This window comes from Chelonia mydas, chromosome 15 (assembly GCF_015237465.2).
Source record: "Chelonia mydas isolate rCheMyd1 chromosome 15, rCheMyd1.pri.v2, whole genome shotgun sequence".
Lineage (NCBI taxonomy): Eukaryota > Metazoa > Chordata > Testudines > Cheloniidae > Chelonia > Chelonia mydas.
The window spans coordinates 8,426,869-8,445,205 of record NC_057856.1 but is presented as its reverse complement, the minus strand read 5'-3'; the positions used below and the strand labels follow the sequence as shown (position 1 = coordinate 8,445,205).

The 18,337-nt window shown below is 45.3% G+C and overlaps 1 protein-coding gene across 4 annotated transcripts in view; it reads right to left on the bottom strand.

Moving 5' to 3' along the window:
- The window catches only part of RNFT2 (ring finger protein, transmembrane 2), a 34,465-nt gene that overhangs the window by 14,930 nt on the left and 1,198 nt on the right, over positions 1-18,337 (bottom strand). Inside the window, exons 2-8 of one of the 4 annotated variants that reach the window (XM_037879229.2) lie at positions 16,872-16,950; positions 16,122-16,422; positions 15,935-15,993; positions 11,699-12,177; positions 10,614-10,690; positions 8,972-9,072; positions 5,542-5,695 (exon numbers count right to left, since the gene is read on the bottom strand). In XM_037879229.2, the coding sequence (XP_037735157.1) occupies positions 5,542-5,695; positions 8,972-9,072; positions 10,614-10,690; positions 11,699-12,177; positions 15,935-15,981 (858 nt within the window). In that variant the 5' untranslated portion in view covers positions 15,982-15,993; positions 16,122-16,422; positions 16,872-16,950. The other 3 variants (XM_027834104.3, XM_007071904.4, XM_043529871.1) reach the window with 3 other exon arrangements.

Here is an 18,337-nt window from a genome sequence, read left to right as displayed (position 1 = left end):
GTAAAACTATTTCCCCATGTTTATTCACTGAATGCATCCGATGAAGTGAGCTGTAGCTCACGAAAGCTTATGCTCAAATAAATTTGTTAGTCTCTAAGATGCCACAAGTACTCCTTTTCTTTTTGCGAATACAGACTAACACGGCTGCTACTCTGAAATCTGTCAGATACCACTAAGCACCATAACCACTTGGCTTTGTGGTGATCAAGGCATAGTTTGTTACCAGCAACGGACTGCGACACGTGAATGTGGGAGTCATCTCTTCCTTTGCAGATTCAAGTATCATCAAGGACGGGAGAGGAACGGACACCTTTGGCTAGCACTGCTATCGGAACAAACCATTGTTTTTCAGTCACACTGTAGCAGAGGATTGGGAAAAACTTAGTCATGGAATGTGAGTTACACAAAAGAACCCTCCTGTGTCTCCCACACTGTGTCCAGGCCAACGCTGAAGCCACAGATGATGAGACAAACTATGGCGATGCCGTGAGGAGGGGAGGAAAAGAGTAAAGGGAGACTGAACTGAATGGAGCAGTGGAAGGGTGGCAATTTCAGGCACAGGGTCCAACCCTTCACCTTTGAAGCCAGTAGAGCATTTTAATGGGAGCAGGATCAGGCCTATAATGACAGAATGTAAATTACCCACAATGTTAAAAAGGCCTCTTTTTCCACCTAAAAAAGCCCAGTGGAGCAGAGCAGAAATTTAAATAGCAGCTGGGTTCCTAATTTCCACAGGAGTGGGGCTTGGCTGCCACCCCACATGCTGAAAGCTCTCCATTAAAAAAAAAAAAACCCAACAAATATCATTTGGTTCAATATAAAATGAATTAAAGTAAATTAAACTGCAGGAGCCATGTGGCCTGTGAAGGCCTCCATTGTTGTACCTCTATAAATGGCAGCTTTTCATCTTCACTGCTAAGGAACGACAGCTTGGTGGGTGTGGAATTAAAAGTAAATAAATAGAAGAGACACACTTACTGAAGATTGCAGTTTAGAAAATCCCAGGTGCATGTGAGATTCCCCCATCCCCTCCCCATGTGGCTATTAAACAATCTTTGCTGCTCTTCCAGGGAATGGAATAAAGGGGAACAAACAAAAAAAGAGAGAAAGATGCAAAAATGCGTGAGGTAAGAGAGAAAGGAACCAGGCTTCTACTAGGGGCAAACTTCCATCCAAGGAATCTTGATTGCTGGAGGCTTTTAAACAATTGATAGGGGCAACTTTTCTTCATGGCAAAAGGGCTTTCCTGGTCCTGTTTCGTATTATCCATCTTCCCCAGGAGAATCATGGAAACCAGAAGCTCCACTTAGAGGGGAGAAAATAAATACAAGGGGAAAAAAATCCAAGGGCTCAATTGTTTTAAAGCACTTTAATGAAATACTTATCACTCCTTTTAAAGATCTGGACCCAAATACTCCCAAATGTCCAGGGCGTTTAATATGGCCCCTTGTGATTTGGGTCCTGGTCCTGAAAAGATTTATGTATGCACCAAGTCTGTGCCCTTGTGAGTAGTCCCAATGGTAGGTATTCAGCACCTCTGAAAGTCAGGGCTGAATCTAAAGTTGGCCACTCGGGACAGAAGCCCCTTTTGAAAACTTGTAAGTGACTTATCAAAGGACGCAATGTCAGAGATGAGATTAGAACTCAGGAATTCCTGGGTTCCTGGCCTGGATCAGACTACTACTCCATACCTCTTATCAAACCTCTATTCCTAGTCTCCCTTCCAACCCAAGGATTTTCAACATGCCCAAGAGAAAGAGGAGAATGAGAGCATTGGAGAAAGCCACATAATATTCAGAAAAGCCTGGGAACTTTGATGAAGGGTAGGAAAATCTTGAGGCGTGGCCAGAAGAGCCAGAGTAGTTTTGGACTCAGAAGGATGGGACTAATCTGAAAGTGACTGGTCTGAAGTCAAACTGAGAAAGATAAAAGCCTGTACATTAGGCCCCAATTACCAAGTTTCACTATAACCATTGCTGAACACCAGAGAGGCACTGCCAGCAAACACAGGAGAAAATCCCGGCCCATCCCCTTCCTTCTCCATGGTGTTGAACTATATCATCTCTTTCACTGGTGACATGAGGTTCTCTACTCCTGGTCCTAGGCCTGGCAGCTGGAAACCACTGCTTTGATCAGGAAGAAGAATCCAGTAGCACCAGCATTATCTCATGGCAGCTGAAATAAGCATCCATCTCTCCATTCTGATTTTAAGTGGACATTCCTCTGGTAGCTTTCACCTTGAAGAATCCCAAAGCATTTTGCTACATTAGCCACATATAGATAAGACTCACATCCCCCACCATTAGGCTGTAGCCATCAATGAAATCACAGACTCATAGAATATCAGGATTGGAAGGGACCTCAGGAAGTCATCTAGTCCCACCCCCTGCTCAAAGCAGGACCAATCCCCAACTAAATCATCCCAGCCAGGGCTTTGTCAAGCCGGGCCTTAAAAACCTCTAAGGATGGAGATTCCGCCACCTCCCTAGGTAACCCATTCCAGGGCTTCACCACCCTCCTAGTGAAATAGTGTTTCCTAAATCCAACCTAGACCTCCCCCACTGCAACTTGAGACCACTGGAAATGGAAAGCAGCAGCTGTTTAAACTGCAAACAGGAACACCATAATTATAATTTTGGGCAGAAAGTGAAGAATACCCTATCTGGCTGACATTGCAAGAGGAGCTGTCAGACTGTAAATACCTCGAATGGATTTTGGCCAAAACACAAAGAGTATGTCTACACTGCAAATGGGAGCATGCCTCCCAGCCTGGGGAGATAGACACTTTCTAGGTTCACTTGAGCTAGTATGCTAAAAATAGCAGCATGGACATTGTGGCACAGGCTAGCCACTCAAACGTGGACCCTGGGGATTGGACGGGCTTGTATTCAGGCAGGCAGCCTGTGCTGCAACATCCATTTTTAGTGTGCTAGACATACAAGCTTTGCTTGAGCTCTCTACCCAGGCTGGGAGGCATGCTTCCAGCTGCAGTGTAGACATACCCCAAGGTTGATGCATCTTAGGATCTTCAATACTCTTAAGTGGACGAGAGCTTGGGTTCTCCTCTGCCAGTGGGGCTTCCAGTATCTCAATGCGCCCTAAAACTAAGCTGGGGCATCAGCTCAGCAAAACCTGCTCGACTCCATCACTAACAGCACTTCCTGTAATGTGTTGGGTTTTTCTTCGAGGTCTCCCATTCAAGTCTGATCCTGCTTAGTTTTCGAGATCAGAACAGATCACAGCCCCAAATGGTTTGACGGATGCAGAGAGAACAGTGTGTGTGTGTGCGCGTGCAGACCCATGATTAAGTGATAGCAACAGAGCCTCAGATGTCAAGGGACAGAGAAACCATCAACAACATCTCAAGACAAAAATGGACGAAAAAAAATTGGAGAAATATCACTGTGCAGAAAAAGGTATTAAAAATGAAGCATCTGTGCTGCAAGCCATTATAGGCCCTTGACAGATGTGATCTTACCAGCCTCCCACTGTAGCTGCAAATAAAGACCCAGTCTCTTTCTTCTCCCCGGACAAGGATTAATGAGTACTTGGGATAGCTCTCAAACTAGCAAGCAAAGGCTGTGAACCTTTTCCAGTGCAGCAATTTATCTTGGGATGACTATTCACATCACTTTTTTTGCAAGCTGGATTATGCTCTGACCCAGCACATTAATCTCCCAAAATAAAATAATAACAATAATAGAAAAAAAAAAGAACTGGACAATCGCCAGAGATAAATTAATAACCATCTCAAGTACCCCTGGTGCACAGGAACAAACAGCTCAACTCCCCTGCCACCCATCTTATTTGTAAGCATAACTATTCCTGCTTTAAAAATTCCCTTTAAGTGCTTTGCCTGAGACTTTCAGTGAGGGCTGATGATAGTAATATCTTGCATTTATATAGTGTCTTTCATTCCAAAGGCCACCAAAGTGTCTCCTTACAAAATTTAACTGATCCACAAGCTCTACTTACTACATCCATCACTGGTGACGGGTTGGGGGTGGGGGCAAGGAGAACATGACAGCTCTAATAGTGAACAGGAACTTTACACAACTGTTTAGGACAGGAAGTGAAAAACCATCATACACTGAGACCTAGTCTACACACAGTTTCAGTATCGATGGAACAGGTTCAGTTAGGGATGCAATTTTCTACTGTAATAGTTAAATGGGTACTGCGCCTGCTCTGGGTGCAAAGGTGCCAATAGAGCTTTCCCCCTTCCCTTATAAGAATAAGCTATACCCATATAAGGCACCTGCAGACCCACATCACTGCATCCACACAGGAAGGAGGTGTTGTGCTCCTTTAACCGGTGTGCAGACAAACCTTTAGGGTGATATAAAGTAATTATTTAAGCTGGAATGTTCCCAGAACACTGGGGTTAACACATCTATTCTTGTAAAACAATAAAATAAAAAGAGTGTTACAGGTCTGCAGTGAACACAAGAGCTCAGAACCAGAGCTTCACATCTCATCCAAGAATCACAGCAGCATAATGTACCCTAAACATGCTGGGGGATTGGATAAGTACTGACTCAGAAGGAAGAATACCAGCATCTCTGAAGATCAGCCCCCCTACCCCGCCCGGGGGGAGGGCGGGGGGGGAGGGGCAGAGATCTCAGGTTCAGTGCCCAAAATTAGAAACTACTTTTTTTAAACAAACATTCACCTGCCATAAGAACTCAGATGCAAGAGCACTGAGATTCCGCATGCACATCAGGAAACCAAGTCCATAAAATGAAATGGATTCTAAACATGAAGTGACCCTGGCTTGTTTAGTTTCATTGTACACAATGAGTGATGATAGAATTCAGGGTAAAAAACAAGAATGGTGAGGGAAGGGAGAGAGATTGTATCAATTAATAAGTATATATAACAGAGAAGTTTCTATCAGTTCTACAGTCAGTCAGAAAAATAACCCAGGAAAAATGGTGCAAAAATTTTACCAAAACTTTCCAGGATGTTTTCTTCCCTAACATCACATTTTCATCAAAATGTTGATATTTGAAAAACTGTGACCAGTTCTACTACATACGTGGTAAATCAGATTTTTAAAATTCTATTTTAATAATCTAAGGTGTTGTCAGTTACACAGATACGGATGCTTGTCTTCCACAAAGCATGCAATTTTTATCACTTTAATCTACTGTTTTTCCAGCAGTGGGAGGAAAGGTGGGGGTGGGGGGGTTTCTTCACAAAAGGCTAGATAGTGCAAACTGCCCACAGCCTGTAGCAAGGGGCAGTGCTTCACTCTCACCCATTGTTGTTGGCTATAGCCCCACCTCCCCCCTTCCCTTTTTGGGGCAATATGCAGTTCTGGGAGGGAGGGAGCCAGCAGCCCTCACCCTACCTTGAACATAGGAGTGAAAATCTGTCTGGTCCTTGCACAAATCACGCAAGGGTTTGGGGAAATGGAGACTCCATTGCCTTTGCACACCCAGGTAAGGACCAAGCAGAATCTGTATCTAACATCAGAGGCATAGTTTCATTGTGTGGCTCCCATCAGACAAGGACCAGGAAGAAAGCGGAGTCCTTTACCTTTGACTTGACAGCCAGAATGATTTTAGGCAGGGCAACGACCAGGCATTTCAAAGAGATGGTGAGATACTTCAGCACAAAATCCGTGATCCCCACAGTCCACATCAGGTCAAAGAAATCCAGGCTCTCCAGGTTGGGTTTCAGAAATATCAGGCTGAAAAGCAGGACGGCAAGACCCAAACATTAATGAATGGCACATCATCTGCCCTTCATCAAAGCTCCAGTACAAAGAATGGGCCCAGGGACTCCACCAAACGTGAGCACAGGTTCTTAAGAGCAAGTGTAACAGGAGTAAGGTCAGCAGGTTAGTCCCATAGTCCCTCCGGGCCTTTGACCCATGCCTGCTCTTATCCAGCCCCACTGAGGTCAATGGCTTCAGACTTGCCCATTTTCAATAAAGGGAACATAGTCATCCACAAAGCCTATGGTGGAAGTTAACCCCTGCACTCCAGGCCGAAAAAAGAAACTTCCCTCCAGAGGGGTGTTCCCAATATCAGCAGCTCTGGTCTCCAAGTTTTCCCCCTCCATCCTATTCCTGAAGGAAAAGCCACCTACATCTCTCCATCTTTACCACTGGGGAATGCTCTGAAACATGCACTCCACTGCAGTTCAGAGCCGCGCTGTGGGCCGTTGCCATTCCTCAGTCGGAACAGCGCAGGCCAATTCAAGAGCACCGTGCTCTGTAGACCAGTCTTGAAGCCCCACAAAAGCACATTCTGGCAAAAGCAGAACTCCTGCAGGTGCAGCATTCTCCACAGCACCAAGCTAGCTGGGTATGCAGGGCAGGCATGTGACAAGGGCAGCACCGCATTAGACACAGAACGCTCAGGGCCATTCAGCATGGGGTAATTGCTCTGAGACAGTGGCTCACAAACTTCTGAGGCCGACTAGGAGCTGAGCTCTGTGAATCAGCATCGCCGGTTGAAGCGCATGTATTCCAAACCTATAGAAAGTGGAATCCAAGCGCGGTCACAGATTCCAGCAAAGACAAACTAATGGGAGGTGGAGAGCAGTGACCCAGCAGGGCTCAGCATGCAGACCCTGCAGCTGCAAAGGATCCTGGGGCCGCAGAAACCAGCATGGTTCTGCTGCAGAGCGACAGAAGGCTGGATTCCAGGCGGCTGTTCAAGGTGTACGTGCTCCATGTGCGGCATTCAGCCCAGCAGCTCTGAACAGGAAGGAGCGGGGCATGGGTGCGGTAGGGTCAGAGTATCCACTGCGGCACACATGATCTGATTAAGCCCCTCACGTGCGTTGGGGACACATTAGGGAATGTGCAAGTCTACTTCAGCCATGGGCTAGAACAGCCTTCACAGAGCAGCAGAAAGATGCCTCTCTTTTTCCTCCTCCTGCCACCCCCCGTTCAGCAACTGGGGCTGGACACTGAGTTGAATATTTGCTCCCTTAGGTAGGAGGAGCCTAGGGTACCAGTACTTCAGGAAATCACTGCATGGAGTACCGATTAAATCCGGACCTTCTTCAGCAGCCACAAGGGGCTTCTTGTCGCTACTACTGTCCACCAAGCTCTCTCATGTGAAAAGCAAAAACTTAACAAGAAAAACCCAAAACAAAAAGCCTGAGCATGAAATTAAAATACTCACAACTCTGGCACAGCACAACAGGTAAAATTAAACCCTAAAAACAGAAACAAAATCAGAGACTTAAATATTATTGTGGGCTAGGAAAATAAATACACAAAAACAGCAGCAAAACCAGGAAATGAAAAATAACTGAAAGGAACAAAAAGCAAATGGCAATTTCTAACCTCACAAGCCTGTGCAGGACTCCGGGCCCCAGTGCGTCCAGGGTCTCCACATAGACAGACCTCTCCATCCACACGGAGCACTGCTGAAGTCCAGGGGACTCTGCGTGGGGCTGCTTGGCGGATCAGGCCTTGGTGTGGAACTCTTTGTCAGCCTTTTCAATATATTTAACCCTTTCACATCAACACACTGCTCCCCAAAGAAAGGGGCACAATATTCCTGTTTTGCTGAAACTCTTTGAACTAACCTGCCCCTCTCCCAGCCCACCTCTGCCGTTCCTTTCCAAATCTGCCTGGCCTCATCAGCTCCCCCACACCTCCATCTCACCTTCCAGCTCCCCCATACCCCCATCATCATCCTCATCAGATCCCCCACACCCCCATCTCACCCCCGCTGCTGCTCAGAGCCTCCCAGCAGCCTCCTTGCTGCCTTCTGTTTCCCAGCTGCCCACTGTGGCAGCCTTTCCAGCACATTCTCTCAACCTGTTTCTCCTGTTCCACTCTGACCCAATCCTTCCCTCCAGAGCCTCTGAACTGCAACTTTCCCTAACATGTCCCTTCACTCGTCTGCTTCCAGTCTGATTCATACTACAGCAGCCCCTTCACTCCAAACACCCAGGCAGAATCCCAGATGAGAGTCATATTTTTTTAAAATAAAATAATTCAGAGTGTTGGGGTCAAATGAAACTCATTTTTCTCCAAGCAACAGTTAAAGACACAGGTATTTCTAATAACTGCTAATGACAAATTTGGTTTAATAAAGCAAATTCAGATGGGTGCCATGGTGCTGAGCGTACAAACGTTCTACCAGTCAATGTGCATTTTTTCCAGGGAAGAGATGGTTCTATTACCGCTGCCTTCTCACAATTAAAAATAGAAACACTCTACCTGTGATGTCATCTAAGCTATTGTTGCTCATCTGATGCAAGACTGTTCAATACAATGCATAATCCAATGATTTCTTTAATATATACAGTTCCAAGTCTCAATCAACACTGTCAGTGGGACTCCCACAACTTCCCTTGGGAAATTATTCCACAGGGGTACAGATCTCACTGTCAGACCAATTTTCTTAATGTTTCGCCTAAATTTGCCCTTGCATCATTTTACCCCATTTATCCCAGTTACACTCGCTTAGCCTAACTCCAATAGCTTCTCCCATTTTTGGCATTTAATTCTTCCTTTATCATTGTAATAAGAGATTGACCCCAACCAAAACCCTCAGCTTCAGAAAAGTTGAGCTCCATAACTAAATTTGGAGACTGGCCCCTATTTGCACCAGATCCAAACACCCCAAAATGCTGGGAACATTTGACTCTGGATCCAAATCTAAATGTTACTACTCAAGTCCATCTTTAGTAACAGAGTAAAAGCCTGATACATAGCAATGGAAAGAAGCCATTTTGGGAAGGGAAAATGAATGTCAGTATTATCATCTGGTTCCAGCACTCAGGCTCTCTATATCTCAATTACACCATGATAGAAAATCCCAGCTTCCATGGGCAAAAAGTGACCCGCATGCTTTCCCTCCATTTACCGTAGCAGAGATGGCAGATTCCATGGAACTACACTTTCATCTCACAAAAGTGTGAGAGAAGGTGGGCATCCTCTGTTCCACCCTTGCAATTACTGCCTGTTTCCACCAGGCAGGAGTTACCACATGCCCACCTGTTGTATAGCTGCTGGGAGCTGAAAGTGTAAAGCAAGTATAAGGTATTCCCCAGGAGGAAGGCCAGGATCCAGAAGACAATCAGCACCGACCTCTTCTCCTGAGCACAAACAAGAGACAGACAAGACACATTCAAAAGTCTAAAGGGAACATGCATATTGTGCACCAAGCCTTTAACTGCTGAAAAATGTGAGACCAACCCAGGGGACAAACACACACTTCTGAGCATTCAGTAATTAGTTATTTACATGGGAGTGAGACATAAAAATAGGCAGCAAGGTACAGACATAGATAAACAGGACCAGAATCTGCTCTCGTTTACTTTATCAAGCAGAGTTACTCCATTGAAATCAAGGGAATTACACTGGCAGAAAGGGAGAGTCAGACCCACATAACCCAGTTTTCAAAGGTGGGTGCCCCAACAGGACATCCAAATCCTACATGCTTACACTCAGCTTGATAAGTAGGAGCAGATATGCTGTACCATAGGTCTGAGCTTCCATAAGCAGGATCTAGATGGCCTTATCAGGGGACACATTTGATAACTGGACCTATCACATCTAAACATGTAGCTTTCAAAACAATATATTACCTAGACTCTTTTAGACCATAATCATACCTAGAACATACTGCATAGAGCATGAATGGACAGTGTTTGGATGCAGGGCGGTTTCAGAGCATGTGATATAAGCAAGAAACAACCGAACAGATGAAAGAACCAACAGCAGCGTAAATTCTACATCTGTGAAGATGGGAATGAATGACAGAATATTAGATCCTAAACTCAGCACGTGTGAAGGTCTGAAGGTTGCCTCTTCTGAGCCTTGGACCAGCGTAATTTTGAGAAGGAAATTCCGCATTTGGGAGGGAAAATGAGAAAGAATTTTTTGGGCAGGTTTATTTAGTAAAAATGTGGCTCTGTGAAGCTGTTCAGAGGAATGCTATATTGAGTCTTCAAGCTAACGGATTAATGGGCAGGGTAAGGTTTGGCAGTCAAATGTGCAAGACAGAGATAATTAATACCTAATTGGGCAATTTATCCCATCAGTCTGCATTTTGTCACATTTATTTCATTACCACGTGTGCATAATTATATATTTATGCCACTCACATATCATCTATATGAAAATGCAGCCCCAACCTGGCACTGCCATGCTGTTGAGATATCCCAATGAGACTATAAAACATGATACTTGAAGAAGCCAATTGGTTTATTTAAGATGTAACCAGAACACCAAGTAATACTTCTATAGCATCTTTCATCTGAAAATCTACAGGCTCTCTGTAAGCATTAATGAATTAAGCCTCACCACATCCTGGTGAAAGGGGCATTATTATCCATTGTTACATATAAGGAAACTGGGGCACATAGCTGTTGCTTGAAGTTGCACTGCAAATCAGTGACAGGGCCAGGAACAGAAACCAGTTCTGATTTTTCATTCTCTAACCACTATACCAGTCTTCCAGCAAGACAGGGAGGCTGTGTGGGGCAGGGAGGGAACAGAGTGTTCATATATGTAAAAAAAATCTGTGCACATTCATTTTTTCATCCACAAAGTGCAAGACAAGATCTGGCATCAGCATTATTGCATATTAAGAGCAATGTCTCAGGAACACCATAGAGCAAGATACCGTACTCACCTTCAAAGAGACCTGTTCTCGGAGAGTTGAGTTAGCATATGCAAATGTGCTGGCCATACCAATGCACACAGCAATCCCTGCAAGGAAAGACACGCATCAAAGGGCTGTTGAGCTGGGGAGGCAGTATTCACATTGTTAAATTATTTTATACTCAAAGTTTTAGGTTTAAAGCAAACAAACAAACACCACACCTGTAATGGCTGGATATAGTGGGGGATGCTAACACACTGGCTACTAAGCTCTGGAGAGCGGGGTTCAGATCACAAGCCAAATTAACGTGAATGTGTCATGGCCATTTCCAGTGCGTATATGCCCAGAAGCACAAGCTGCCACCCAGTCTAATACAATACTGAAGAAATGGCAGCCTCTGTTCAAGAGAGACCCAGGAACACAAGAGCAAAGGCACTGCAGGGCATGCCTGAGTTGCACGAACAGAGCTAGGAAAGGAGGGAAGACTGGAATAGCAGCTGGTTCTGCAGATCAAGACTGAGGTGCACTGGCAACGCTATGTTGTGACCCACTAAGGGATCTGGATGCCCAATTCCCATTCAAATTAAAGGAAACTGGGTGCCTGAATCCTTTAGGCAGCTTTGAAAATCTCAGTTGTAAAGTTTAACTGGTGATCCCATCAGATCCCATCTCCCAGCTACCATCCTTCCAGCCAAGCACAATTCGAATCCCTTCTGAGACTTTCAGTATCACACAAGATCTGACCAGCAGAGGCTGCTGTAAGCATTCTCATCCCATCTGTCCCCTGGAGAGGTCTGAGTGAGAATGGAGAGGGGCAGGGAGAGAGACCAAGACAAGGAACAGAACAAGAGTCTGCCACATGGCAGGACAGGACATCAAACATGGGCCTCACTCAGCTGTAACAGCTAGTAATGACATTAAAGGGGAAGAAAAGGCAGGATGCCTAAAGACAGGTAGCTTCACCCCGACCGCCTAGGTCCCCTTTACCCACTGAATTTGCTACCTCTAAGAATTCTTACAGAGATGAACACAGCGGACACTGCGGCAGGACACAGTTGCTGAACCACCCTCTCTCAACCCTGGAACCAAATGAAGATGGCAAGTTGGCTGCTTACCAAGCTTATGCTGGAAACAAACTTTGGCCAGGAGTATCAGGATGAAGGGAAGCCCCTTCTGGAGCCAGCAGATCACAGCCTTCAGCTCCGAGAGGGCAGGGGCAGGAGTCCCGGGCTGGTCCTCAGGATTGTCTTCTGAGTGTCCGTGTCGGTCTCCACTAGCCATGTGTAGCAGAGAGGATCCCCGATGGTGGCCATGGTGATAGTGATGGGGCTGCTGCCGGTGGTGGAATGGAGCTCCTTCTGTTCGGCTGGCCCCTTCTTCCCTTGGGGCTGGCATCTGAATGAACACATCCCCGCCTCCTGCTGAGGAGCCCAGGACCAAACCTGACTGGAACGGGGTAGTTGGGATGGTACCAGATGGGATGCCTGCCAGCCCCGAGAAGAGCTGCTGGGGTGAGGGAGTTTCGGACTTCAAACCTTCGAAAACTCCACCTTCCTCCACGCTGGTCTCAGAACTGACCGTCTGACTCCGGCTTCTGCAATGGGGAGAGAGACCCCACAGTGGGAACCATCAAACAACCAGCTGTGCACTGGGAAAAGCATCCTACTGATTCTCCAGAGCACCGAGGCTGGATTCGATTCACCTTGGCATGGATGGAGTCGTTAGGCAGTTCAATGGTGCTGGTCAAATACTGTTGCTTCCCCCACCCCCGTATGGGTCATAAAGTTCCTGAGCTCCTCGCTGGCTTTTTAAATCAGTGTTGGAGGGTTCCCAAAAACAGCCCAGTTACCGGCCAATTCAAAACTGTACATCATCTCTAAAATGGTTTTGACAGTAAACACAGTGTATGCAAAACACCGTGGGCAGTGGTGTACGTTTTTTATCGGTACGAATCTGGGATGGCCACACTACCCACGAGTGAATTAACTGTGTCATCCCAAATAAATGACCTAACAGCTCCACTTGCCAGGCTCTTCCCTCTTTATTTAAGGGTGACCAGCTGCCATCCTGGCACTGTCTGGAGGGAAAGCCAAATGACAACAACATGGGTGTAGCGGGGTGGCTACCCCACTCCTAAAATAGAAGAGGTTAAAAGCAGCCCTGGAGAGGGCTGTGGCTGGCTGATTGGGAAGCAGCCGCAGCTGGGCCACGCCCCAATCAGGCCCCAGCTGGCCTGTATAAAAAGGCTGTGAGCCAGAGGCCCAAGGAGTCTCTCTCCAGGCTGGGAGAGAGCAGGGCCTGGCTGCCTGCCTGACAGGGGTCTGAGGGTGGTGCAGTGCTGGGGAAGGAGCAGGCTGAGAGGGGCGCTCCAGGCTGGCAACTCCCCAGGCTGTAGGGCCTAGTCCAAGGCAGAGGAAGACAGTGGGTCTGAACACCCTTGCCTATGATGAGTGGCCTTTACACTGCAGTCTGCCCCAGGGAGCGGGGGCTTGGTGACGACTGGCGCTAGCCCAGACTGAGGCAAGGTGGGGATAGTGGGTTGGGGATTCCCCAGGAAGGGGAGACCCAGAGGCAGAGTGTGGGGGTACTGCCAGGGGGCAGAACCCCAGAGAAAGGGGCACCAGGGTCTGTGAGGGACACGGGGGCCAGAGCTGTGTGGATCACCAGCCTGCAGAGGGCGCTCCAGGCTGGAAAAGAGCTAATTCCCAACGACCAGCAGGAGGCGCCGCAGGGGTGAGTCTGCCCCTTTACAATGGGGTAGAACAGCCAGAAAGAGCTACTTCCCTGTCACACGACCCAACAGGGGATTTAAGGGAAGAGACTATCCACCTGCATTTGTTTTGTGTTGCATATGAATTTCGTGTTTCACTGATAAATTATGCCCTGAGACAAGGGTCTGAAACAGACTTCAGCACAGCATTTGTCCCTTCCTGTGCTGGGGAGACAGCCCACCACCCTACAGAGAGTTTCCAAGAAGAAGTTCAGGAATCTCATTATTTCATCCTAATGCCACATGTCAAAGGAAAATATGCTCTGTTTGTCTGTGCTCAGTGGCATGGCTCTACAGTGAATGTATGGAAGGTCTGACCCCATGTGACAGAGGGGACAATTCCCAAAGCAAGTCGCTAGCGAAGAAAATGCCCAGTGCAAAGTAAACACTTATAAACACTGACAGAGAGAGTAAAGAATAAATACAAAGATCAGCAATAGGTTGAACCCACAAATAGACACTCAGTGCAGTGCTACAGTCTCTCCGGATCCTAATCCCTGGAAGCCTCCAATTTTAGAAACAGTGATCACGAGCTGAGATTACACAGGCGCATACAGTGCCCACACCTTCCCGTAGCCCATCTCTCCCCCCCGAGCCCATAACGCTCCCTAGACCTCTTACTTGGCACACAGCTTTGCCTTTCATCTTGCTCTGGAACCAGCTCCAGCTCCCTCTTGGGCACTTTCCCACTAAGCGAGCTCTAAACAAGGCTTTTCATAGTCACACCCCACTCCCAGAGTCTCTGTGCAGGCACCCGCAAAGACTCAAAGCAACCAGATACTGTACCTTTTTCTATGGTTCAGAATTAACCAGATACATACTGGATGACACACTTAATGCCTTGAATCAGGGTGGGACACCAGTAGCAATTCTGTATTTATCTCCAAAAACATAAACATCGACAATATAACATACCTGGGGCAGCTCCATATGCCAATCAAGTACACTGATGTTGTTTGGAACAATGCTGTTAAGATACATGATTATTCCTCCAGCAGGGAAGAGGTTAACTAGCCACTAGTTAAAAAGGGATACTGTGAAGGTAAACATTATGGGTGAAATCTTGGCTCTCCTGAAGTCAATAGGAGCTTTGCCACTGACTTCAATGGGACCAGTATTTCTATATATATATTTAAATAACCCTTGCCCATTAGTTAGTGAAAGTTAGTGAAAATATTTGATTGTATTAAAAATGAAAGTTTTTAAAGTCCAGTTTACTTTACATTGCTTACTTTTTGTATTTGATAATGATACAAATCCTGAATTTGTACAGCACCTTTCATGCTAATCAATCCCAAAGTGCTTTACACATTTTTTACTGACTGGGGGCAAGCCTCACCTCATGTCAGAAGGTCCATGCAACATCCTATTAACCACTCAGCTCCCAAAACCTCTGTTCCAGTGCTCAGCCCACACACCAGACTAGATGCCAGGTAGGATCATGGGAAGTGTGAGGTGACAAAACTAGAGGTTGGCCAAGAACATGAAAATAATTTAACAGTGCAGAAGAGACAGGCCATGTATTTCTAAAAGAAAAGTTACTCTCCTGTCAGAATTTAACCAGGAGACCAGATTTAACCTGCTCTTGTGAAAAGTGTTATGATCATTAAGTATTCCATAAGTGGTCAGGATCTTTTGCTTCACATTTCACTTCACAGACATTTCCCTCAACTTCACAGAAAAATGAGACTGGTTAGTTTCACTTTTGTTTCTGATTAATTTCACTTCCCCATTCTTATGCACTAGCCCAAGAAAAATTTAACATTGAAAACCACCACCACAATAAACCTGTGTTCACTGAAGATATAAAAAAAGATTAAAAATAGAGGAGGCATACCTTTATCTAACCATGTACAAAGGGATAAACCCTGGTTTAAAGAAGGTCTCAGGGACCATCCAAAATCTTCATAAAATTTGGGGTTGTGCTAACCGGGAATTTCAGTCTACTGAAGCACCTAAGCTCCAAGGAGTTGCAGGTAAGTTCTTAAGGAGTTCCACAAGAACATCTCAAGAACATAGCTGTAGAGGACCTCCACTCCTGCAGAGTTCACTTCCAAATCTTCAGCACTTAGGATCCCCACAGGACAATAGCCTAAAGTTCTTCTATGGAGTTTAGAACTTCCACAAAAGTAGAGCCTCAGTCAGTAAAATCTAGATGGACATAACTCTGGCTTATCTGAAATTTGGTTATCAGGAGTTTGAGCTAGGCTGAATTTGAAAAATGTTTAACTGTATATATACAAAACTAAATGTTGGGCCTAAACTATGTTGACCATGTCTCTTTAATAAACAAACTGTAGGAACCATGGCGTAGGATTTGCAATAGTGGATTGGCCCATGGGGTCATCAGATCTGATATTCTGCACCGGGTCACGACAAATGGTTTCACTTTTCTATGAAACATCAACTACCGCCCAATGCATCAGCAAGCTTTGCCATGTTATAGATAAAGAAGGAATATTTTCCGTTAACCCTGAAGCTTTTACCTTCTAAAAAGGTATGAGATACACCAAACAAATTAATCAGAATATTGCCTATTGGAGAGGAATGTGGAAAAAACATGAGAGGAAAGAAGACTTACCTTTCCGGAGGAAGGCTATCAGTGTTGCTGCTGTGCCGTCTCTGCATTTTCCTTAACACCTTGAAACACAGCACACTCAACATTAACGTTGCAGATCAGCAATCCCCAGCGGGACTAGTACCAAAGGCCCAGAGGGTCAGAGAGCTGTGACACCCATTCACCCAGTGACATGGTTAGCAAAAATCACCTGCTTCTCTGAACAGTGGTTCAGGAGTGTATCAGTTTTTTTGGCACACTAGCAAAAAACAACTCTTGAAAGGTTTTCCGCTGACATTCGGTAGCGCACAGAAACAGCTCTCCAGTCGGGGCAGGAAGGAGCCAGATCACATTCTATAGCACCAGTAACAAAGTTGAAAGTCACAGGGACTTTAGAATCCTACGATGAGATGACCTGAGAAGGGACTCCAGGACAACCGACAGTAACCCTAGATGTGACATACAAATTGGCTGTTTGCTGTCTAGGAATAAGATCTTTTCCTCCTCTTCTTCTGAAGGAGTTTTCAGGGCAATGTAAAGCACAACAGGAGAGGAGGGAAAAAAGTAATATTTTATGAAAAATGCAGTCAAATCAGGACAACACAGTTTTATTTTTTGCTACATAGTGCATCCCTGGTAAATCACATAATTCACACTAGCAAACTTTCCAGGTTTCCCTTAAATATGTGCATATATGAAAGATCAGATCTTCTTTTGGGCACTGTCAAGTTATTTAATAAACCAGGGTCTGGAGTAGGAGAAGAATAAGCACAGAGATTATAATAACCTTAGACCCTTGGCTATAGTAGTCTTTCACAGAATTGGGATGAGGTTTTATTTATTTTTTATTCTCTTTCAGGCAGCAATTTGGAGTCCATGAAACTATTTTTCTTAAATAATCATTCTGCTTGTTGACTTAAATCACTTTGATTTAACTCAATCCACCCTAGTAAAGACATACCTTTATTCTGGTGATATTTCCCAACTCTCCCTCAAATATTCCAAGCTTGTTTGACGTGTAGCCTATACTTCGTGGGAAGCTATAAAAGAAAAAAAAAGATTTAACTTCAAAAAATTTTCTGCTCATTTTGCCTTTGTTGCCATATTCCTCATCCCTCATTCTTTATTCCTAAGGCCACACATGGAAACAGAATAAACATTTCTTTGGCCAAGAGGCAAAAGGCCATGCAAATTGTATCAAATACAGATTTTATCCATTACATTAAAAAATCCTGGTCCTCCAACTTACAACACGTGAGCCGACAGATGCACATATAGGGAAGTCAGTGGGGCTAGGTGCAGGCAAAGGAGTCCACCTGCATATTGTAAGATGCAGGAGCAGGGTCAAAATAAATATTTTACTTAGAACCTTTCCTCCCAAAGCGTTTCACAAGATTATATATATACACATAAAGATACACATATCCTCCCCCCCCCCTCCCCCGCACATATACATCTCAACGCTGAAATGCAGCCAGCTCAAAGGTGGAGCTAAGTGACAAACCAATGAGGAGAGAAGGATATTTTGGCTAGAATATACAAGCAGATGCCTGTACTATTAAAGAGTACCAAAGGATTTTGATATCTACAAAACCCAGAGAGGACCTTGGTTTGTAAAGCCTGATCCTGAAGATTACAGTTTACTTTGTGTGTCTTTGTCCTATACCTCAGAAGGATGAAGGGCTGGATAAGAGTCAATAGCAAGAAAAGGATCTCAGCATTTCAAACAGCCATTCCATCTGACATTCTTTTACGGAATATTTTCATAATTAGAGAGAGAGAGTTGGGAAAACCACAAATTGCATACTAATATGGCTGAAACTACATTATACAGAGAGTACACAGATGGGCTGACGGACGCATGAGCTTCAAGAAAGTAATTCCATTCAGAAGCTTTGGTGACTCTCTAAACCACAAGGACTGTTCTGATTACAAACATCTTCTTTGTAACTCATGGCAGCCCTTTGGTTATATACATTTTTGAATCCAAGGTCGTGTTTTAGGGTTCAGAATATATTATAAAAGATACCCCGCCCCCTCCCCTGCAAATAAAATTGAAGCTGCAATCATGGTGACAGTACTTAGCATTTTAACAATAATTTACTTTTTCTCCCCCCCGATGCTGTGTAAATGTTAACCCATACTCACAACACCCCTGCAAGCTACATACACAATATTACCCCCTTTTTACAAATGGAGTGAGACAGAGAGTGGTTAAGTGACTTGCCCAAGGCCTCAGTCTGATGCGTGCAAGCAGATTCCTGTGCCTATGCACAGCCACAGGGTTCCACGTTATAGCAGAGATCTGCCCATGCAGGTCTGATCGCAGGATGAGAGCAGAAGTCAGTGTGAGAACTCAGAAGTCAGTGTGAGAACTCAGGAGTTCCTGACCCCTCTCCCAGCCTTGAGCTCAGTCTGTTGGGGCAC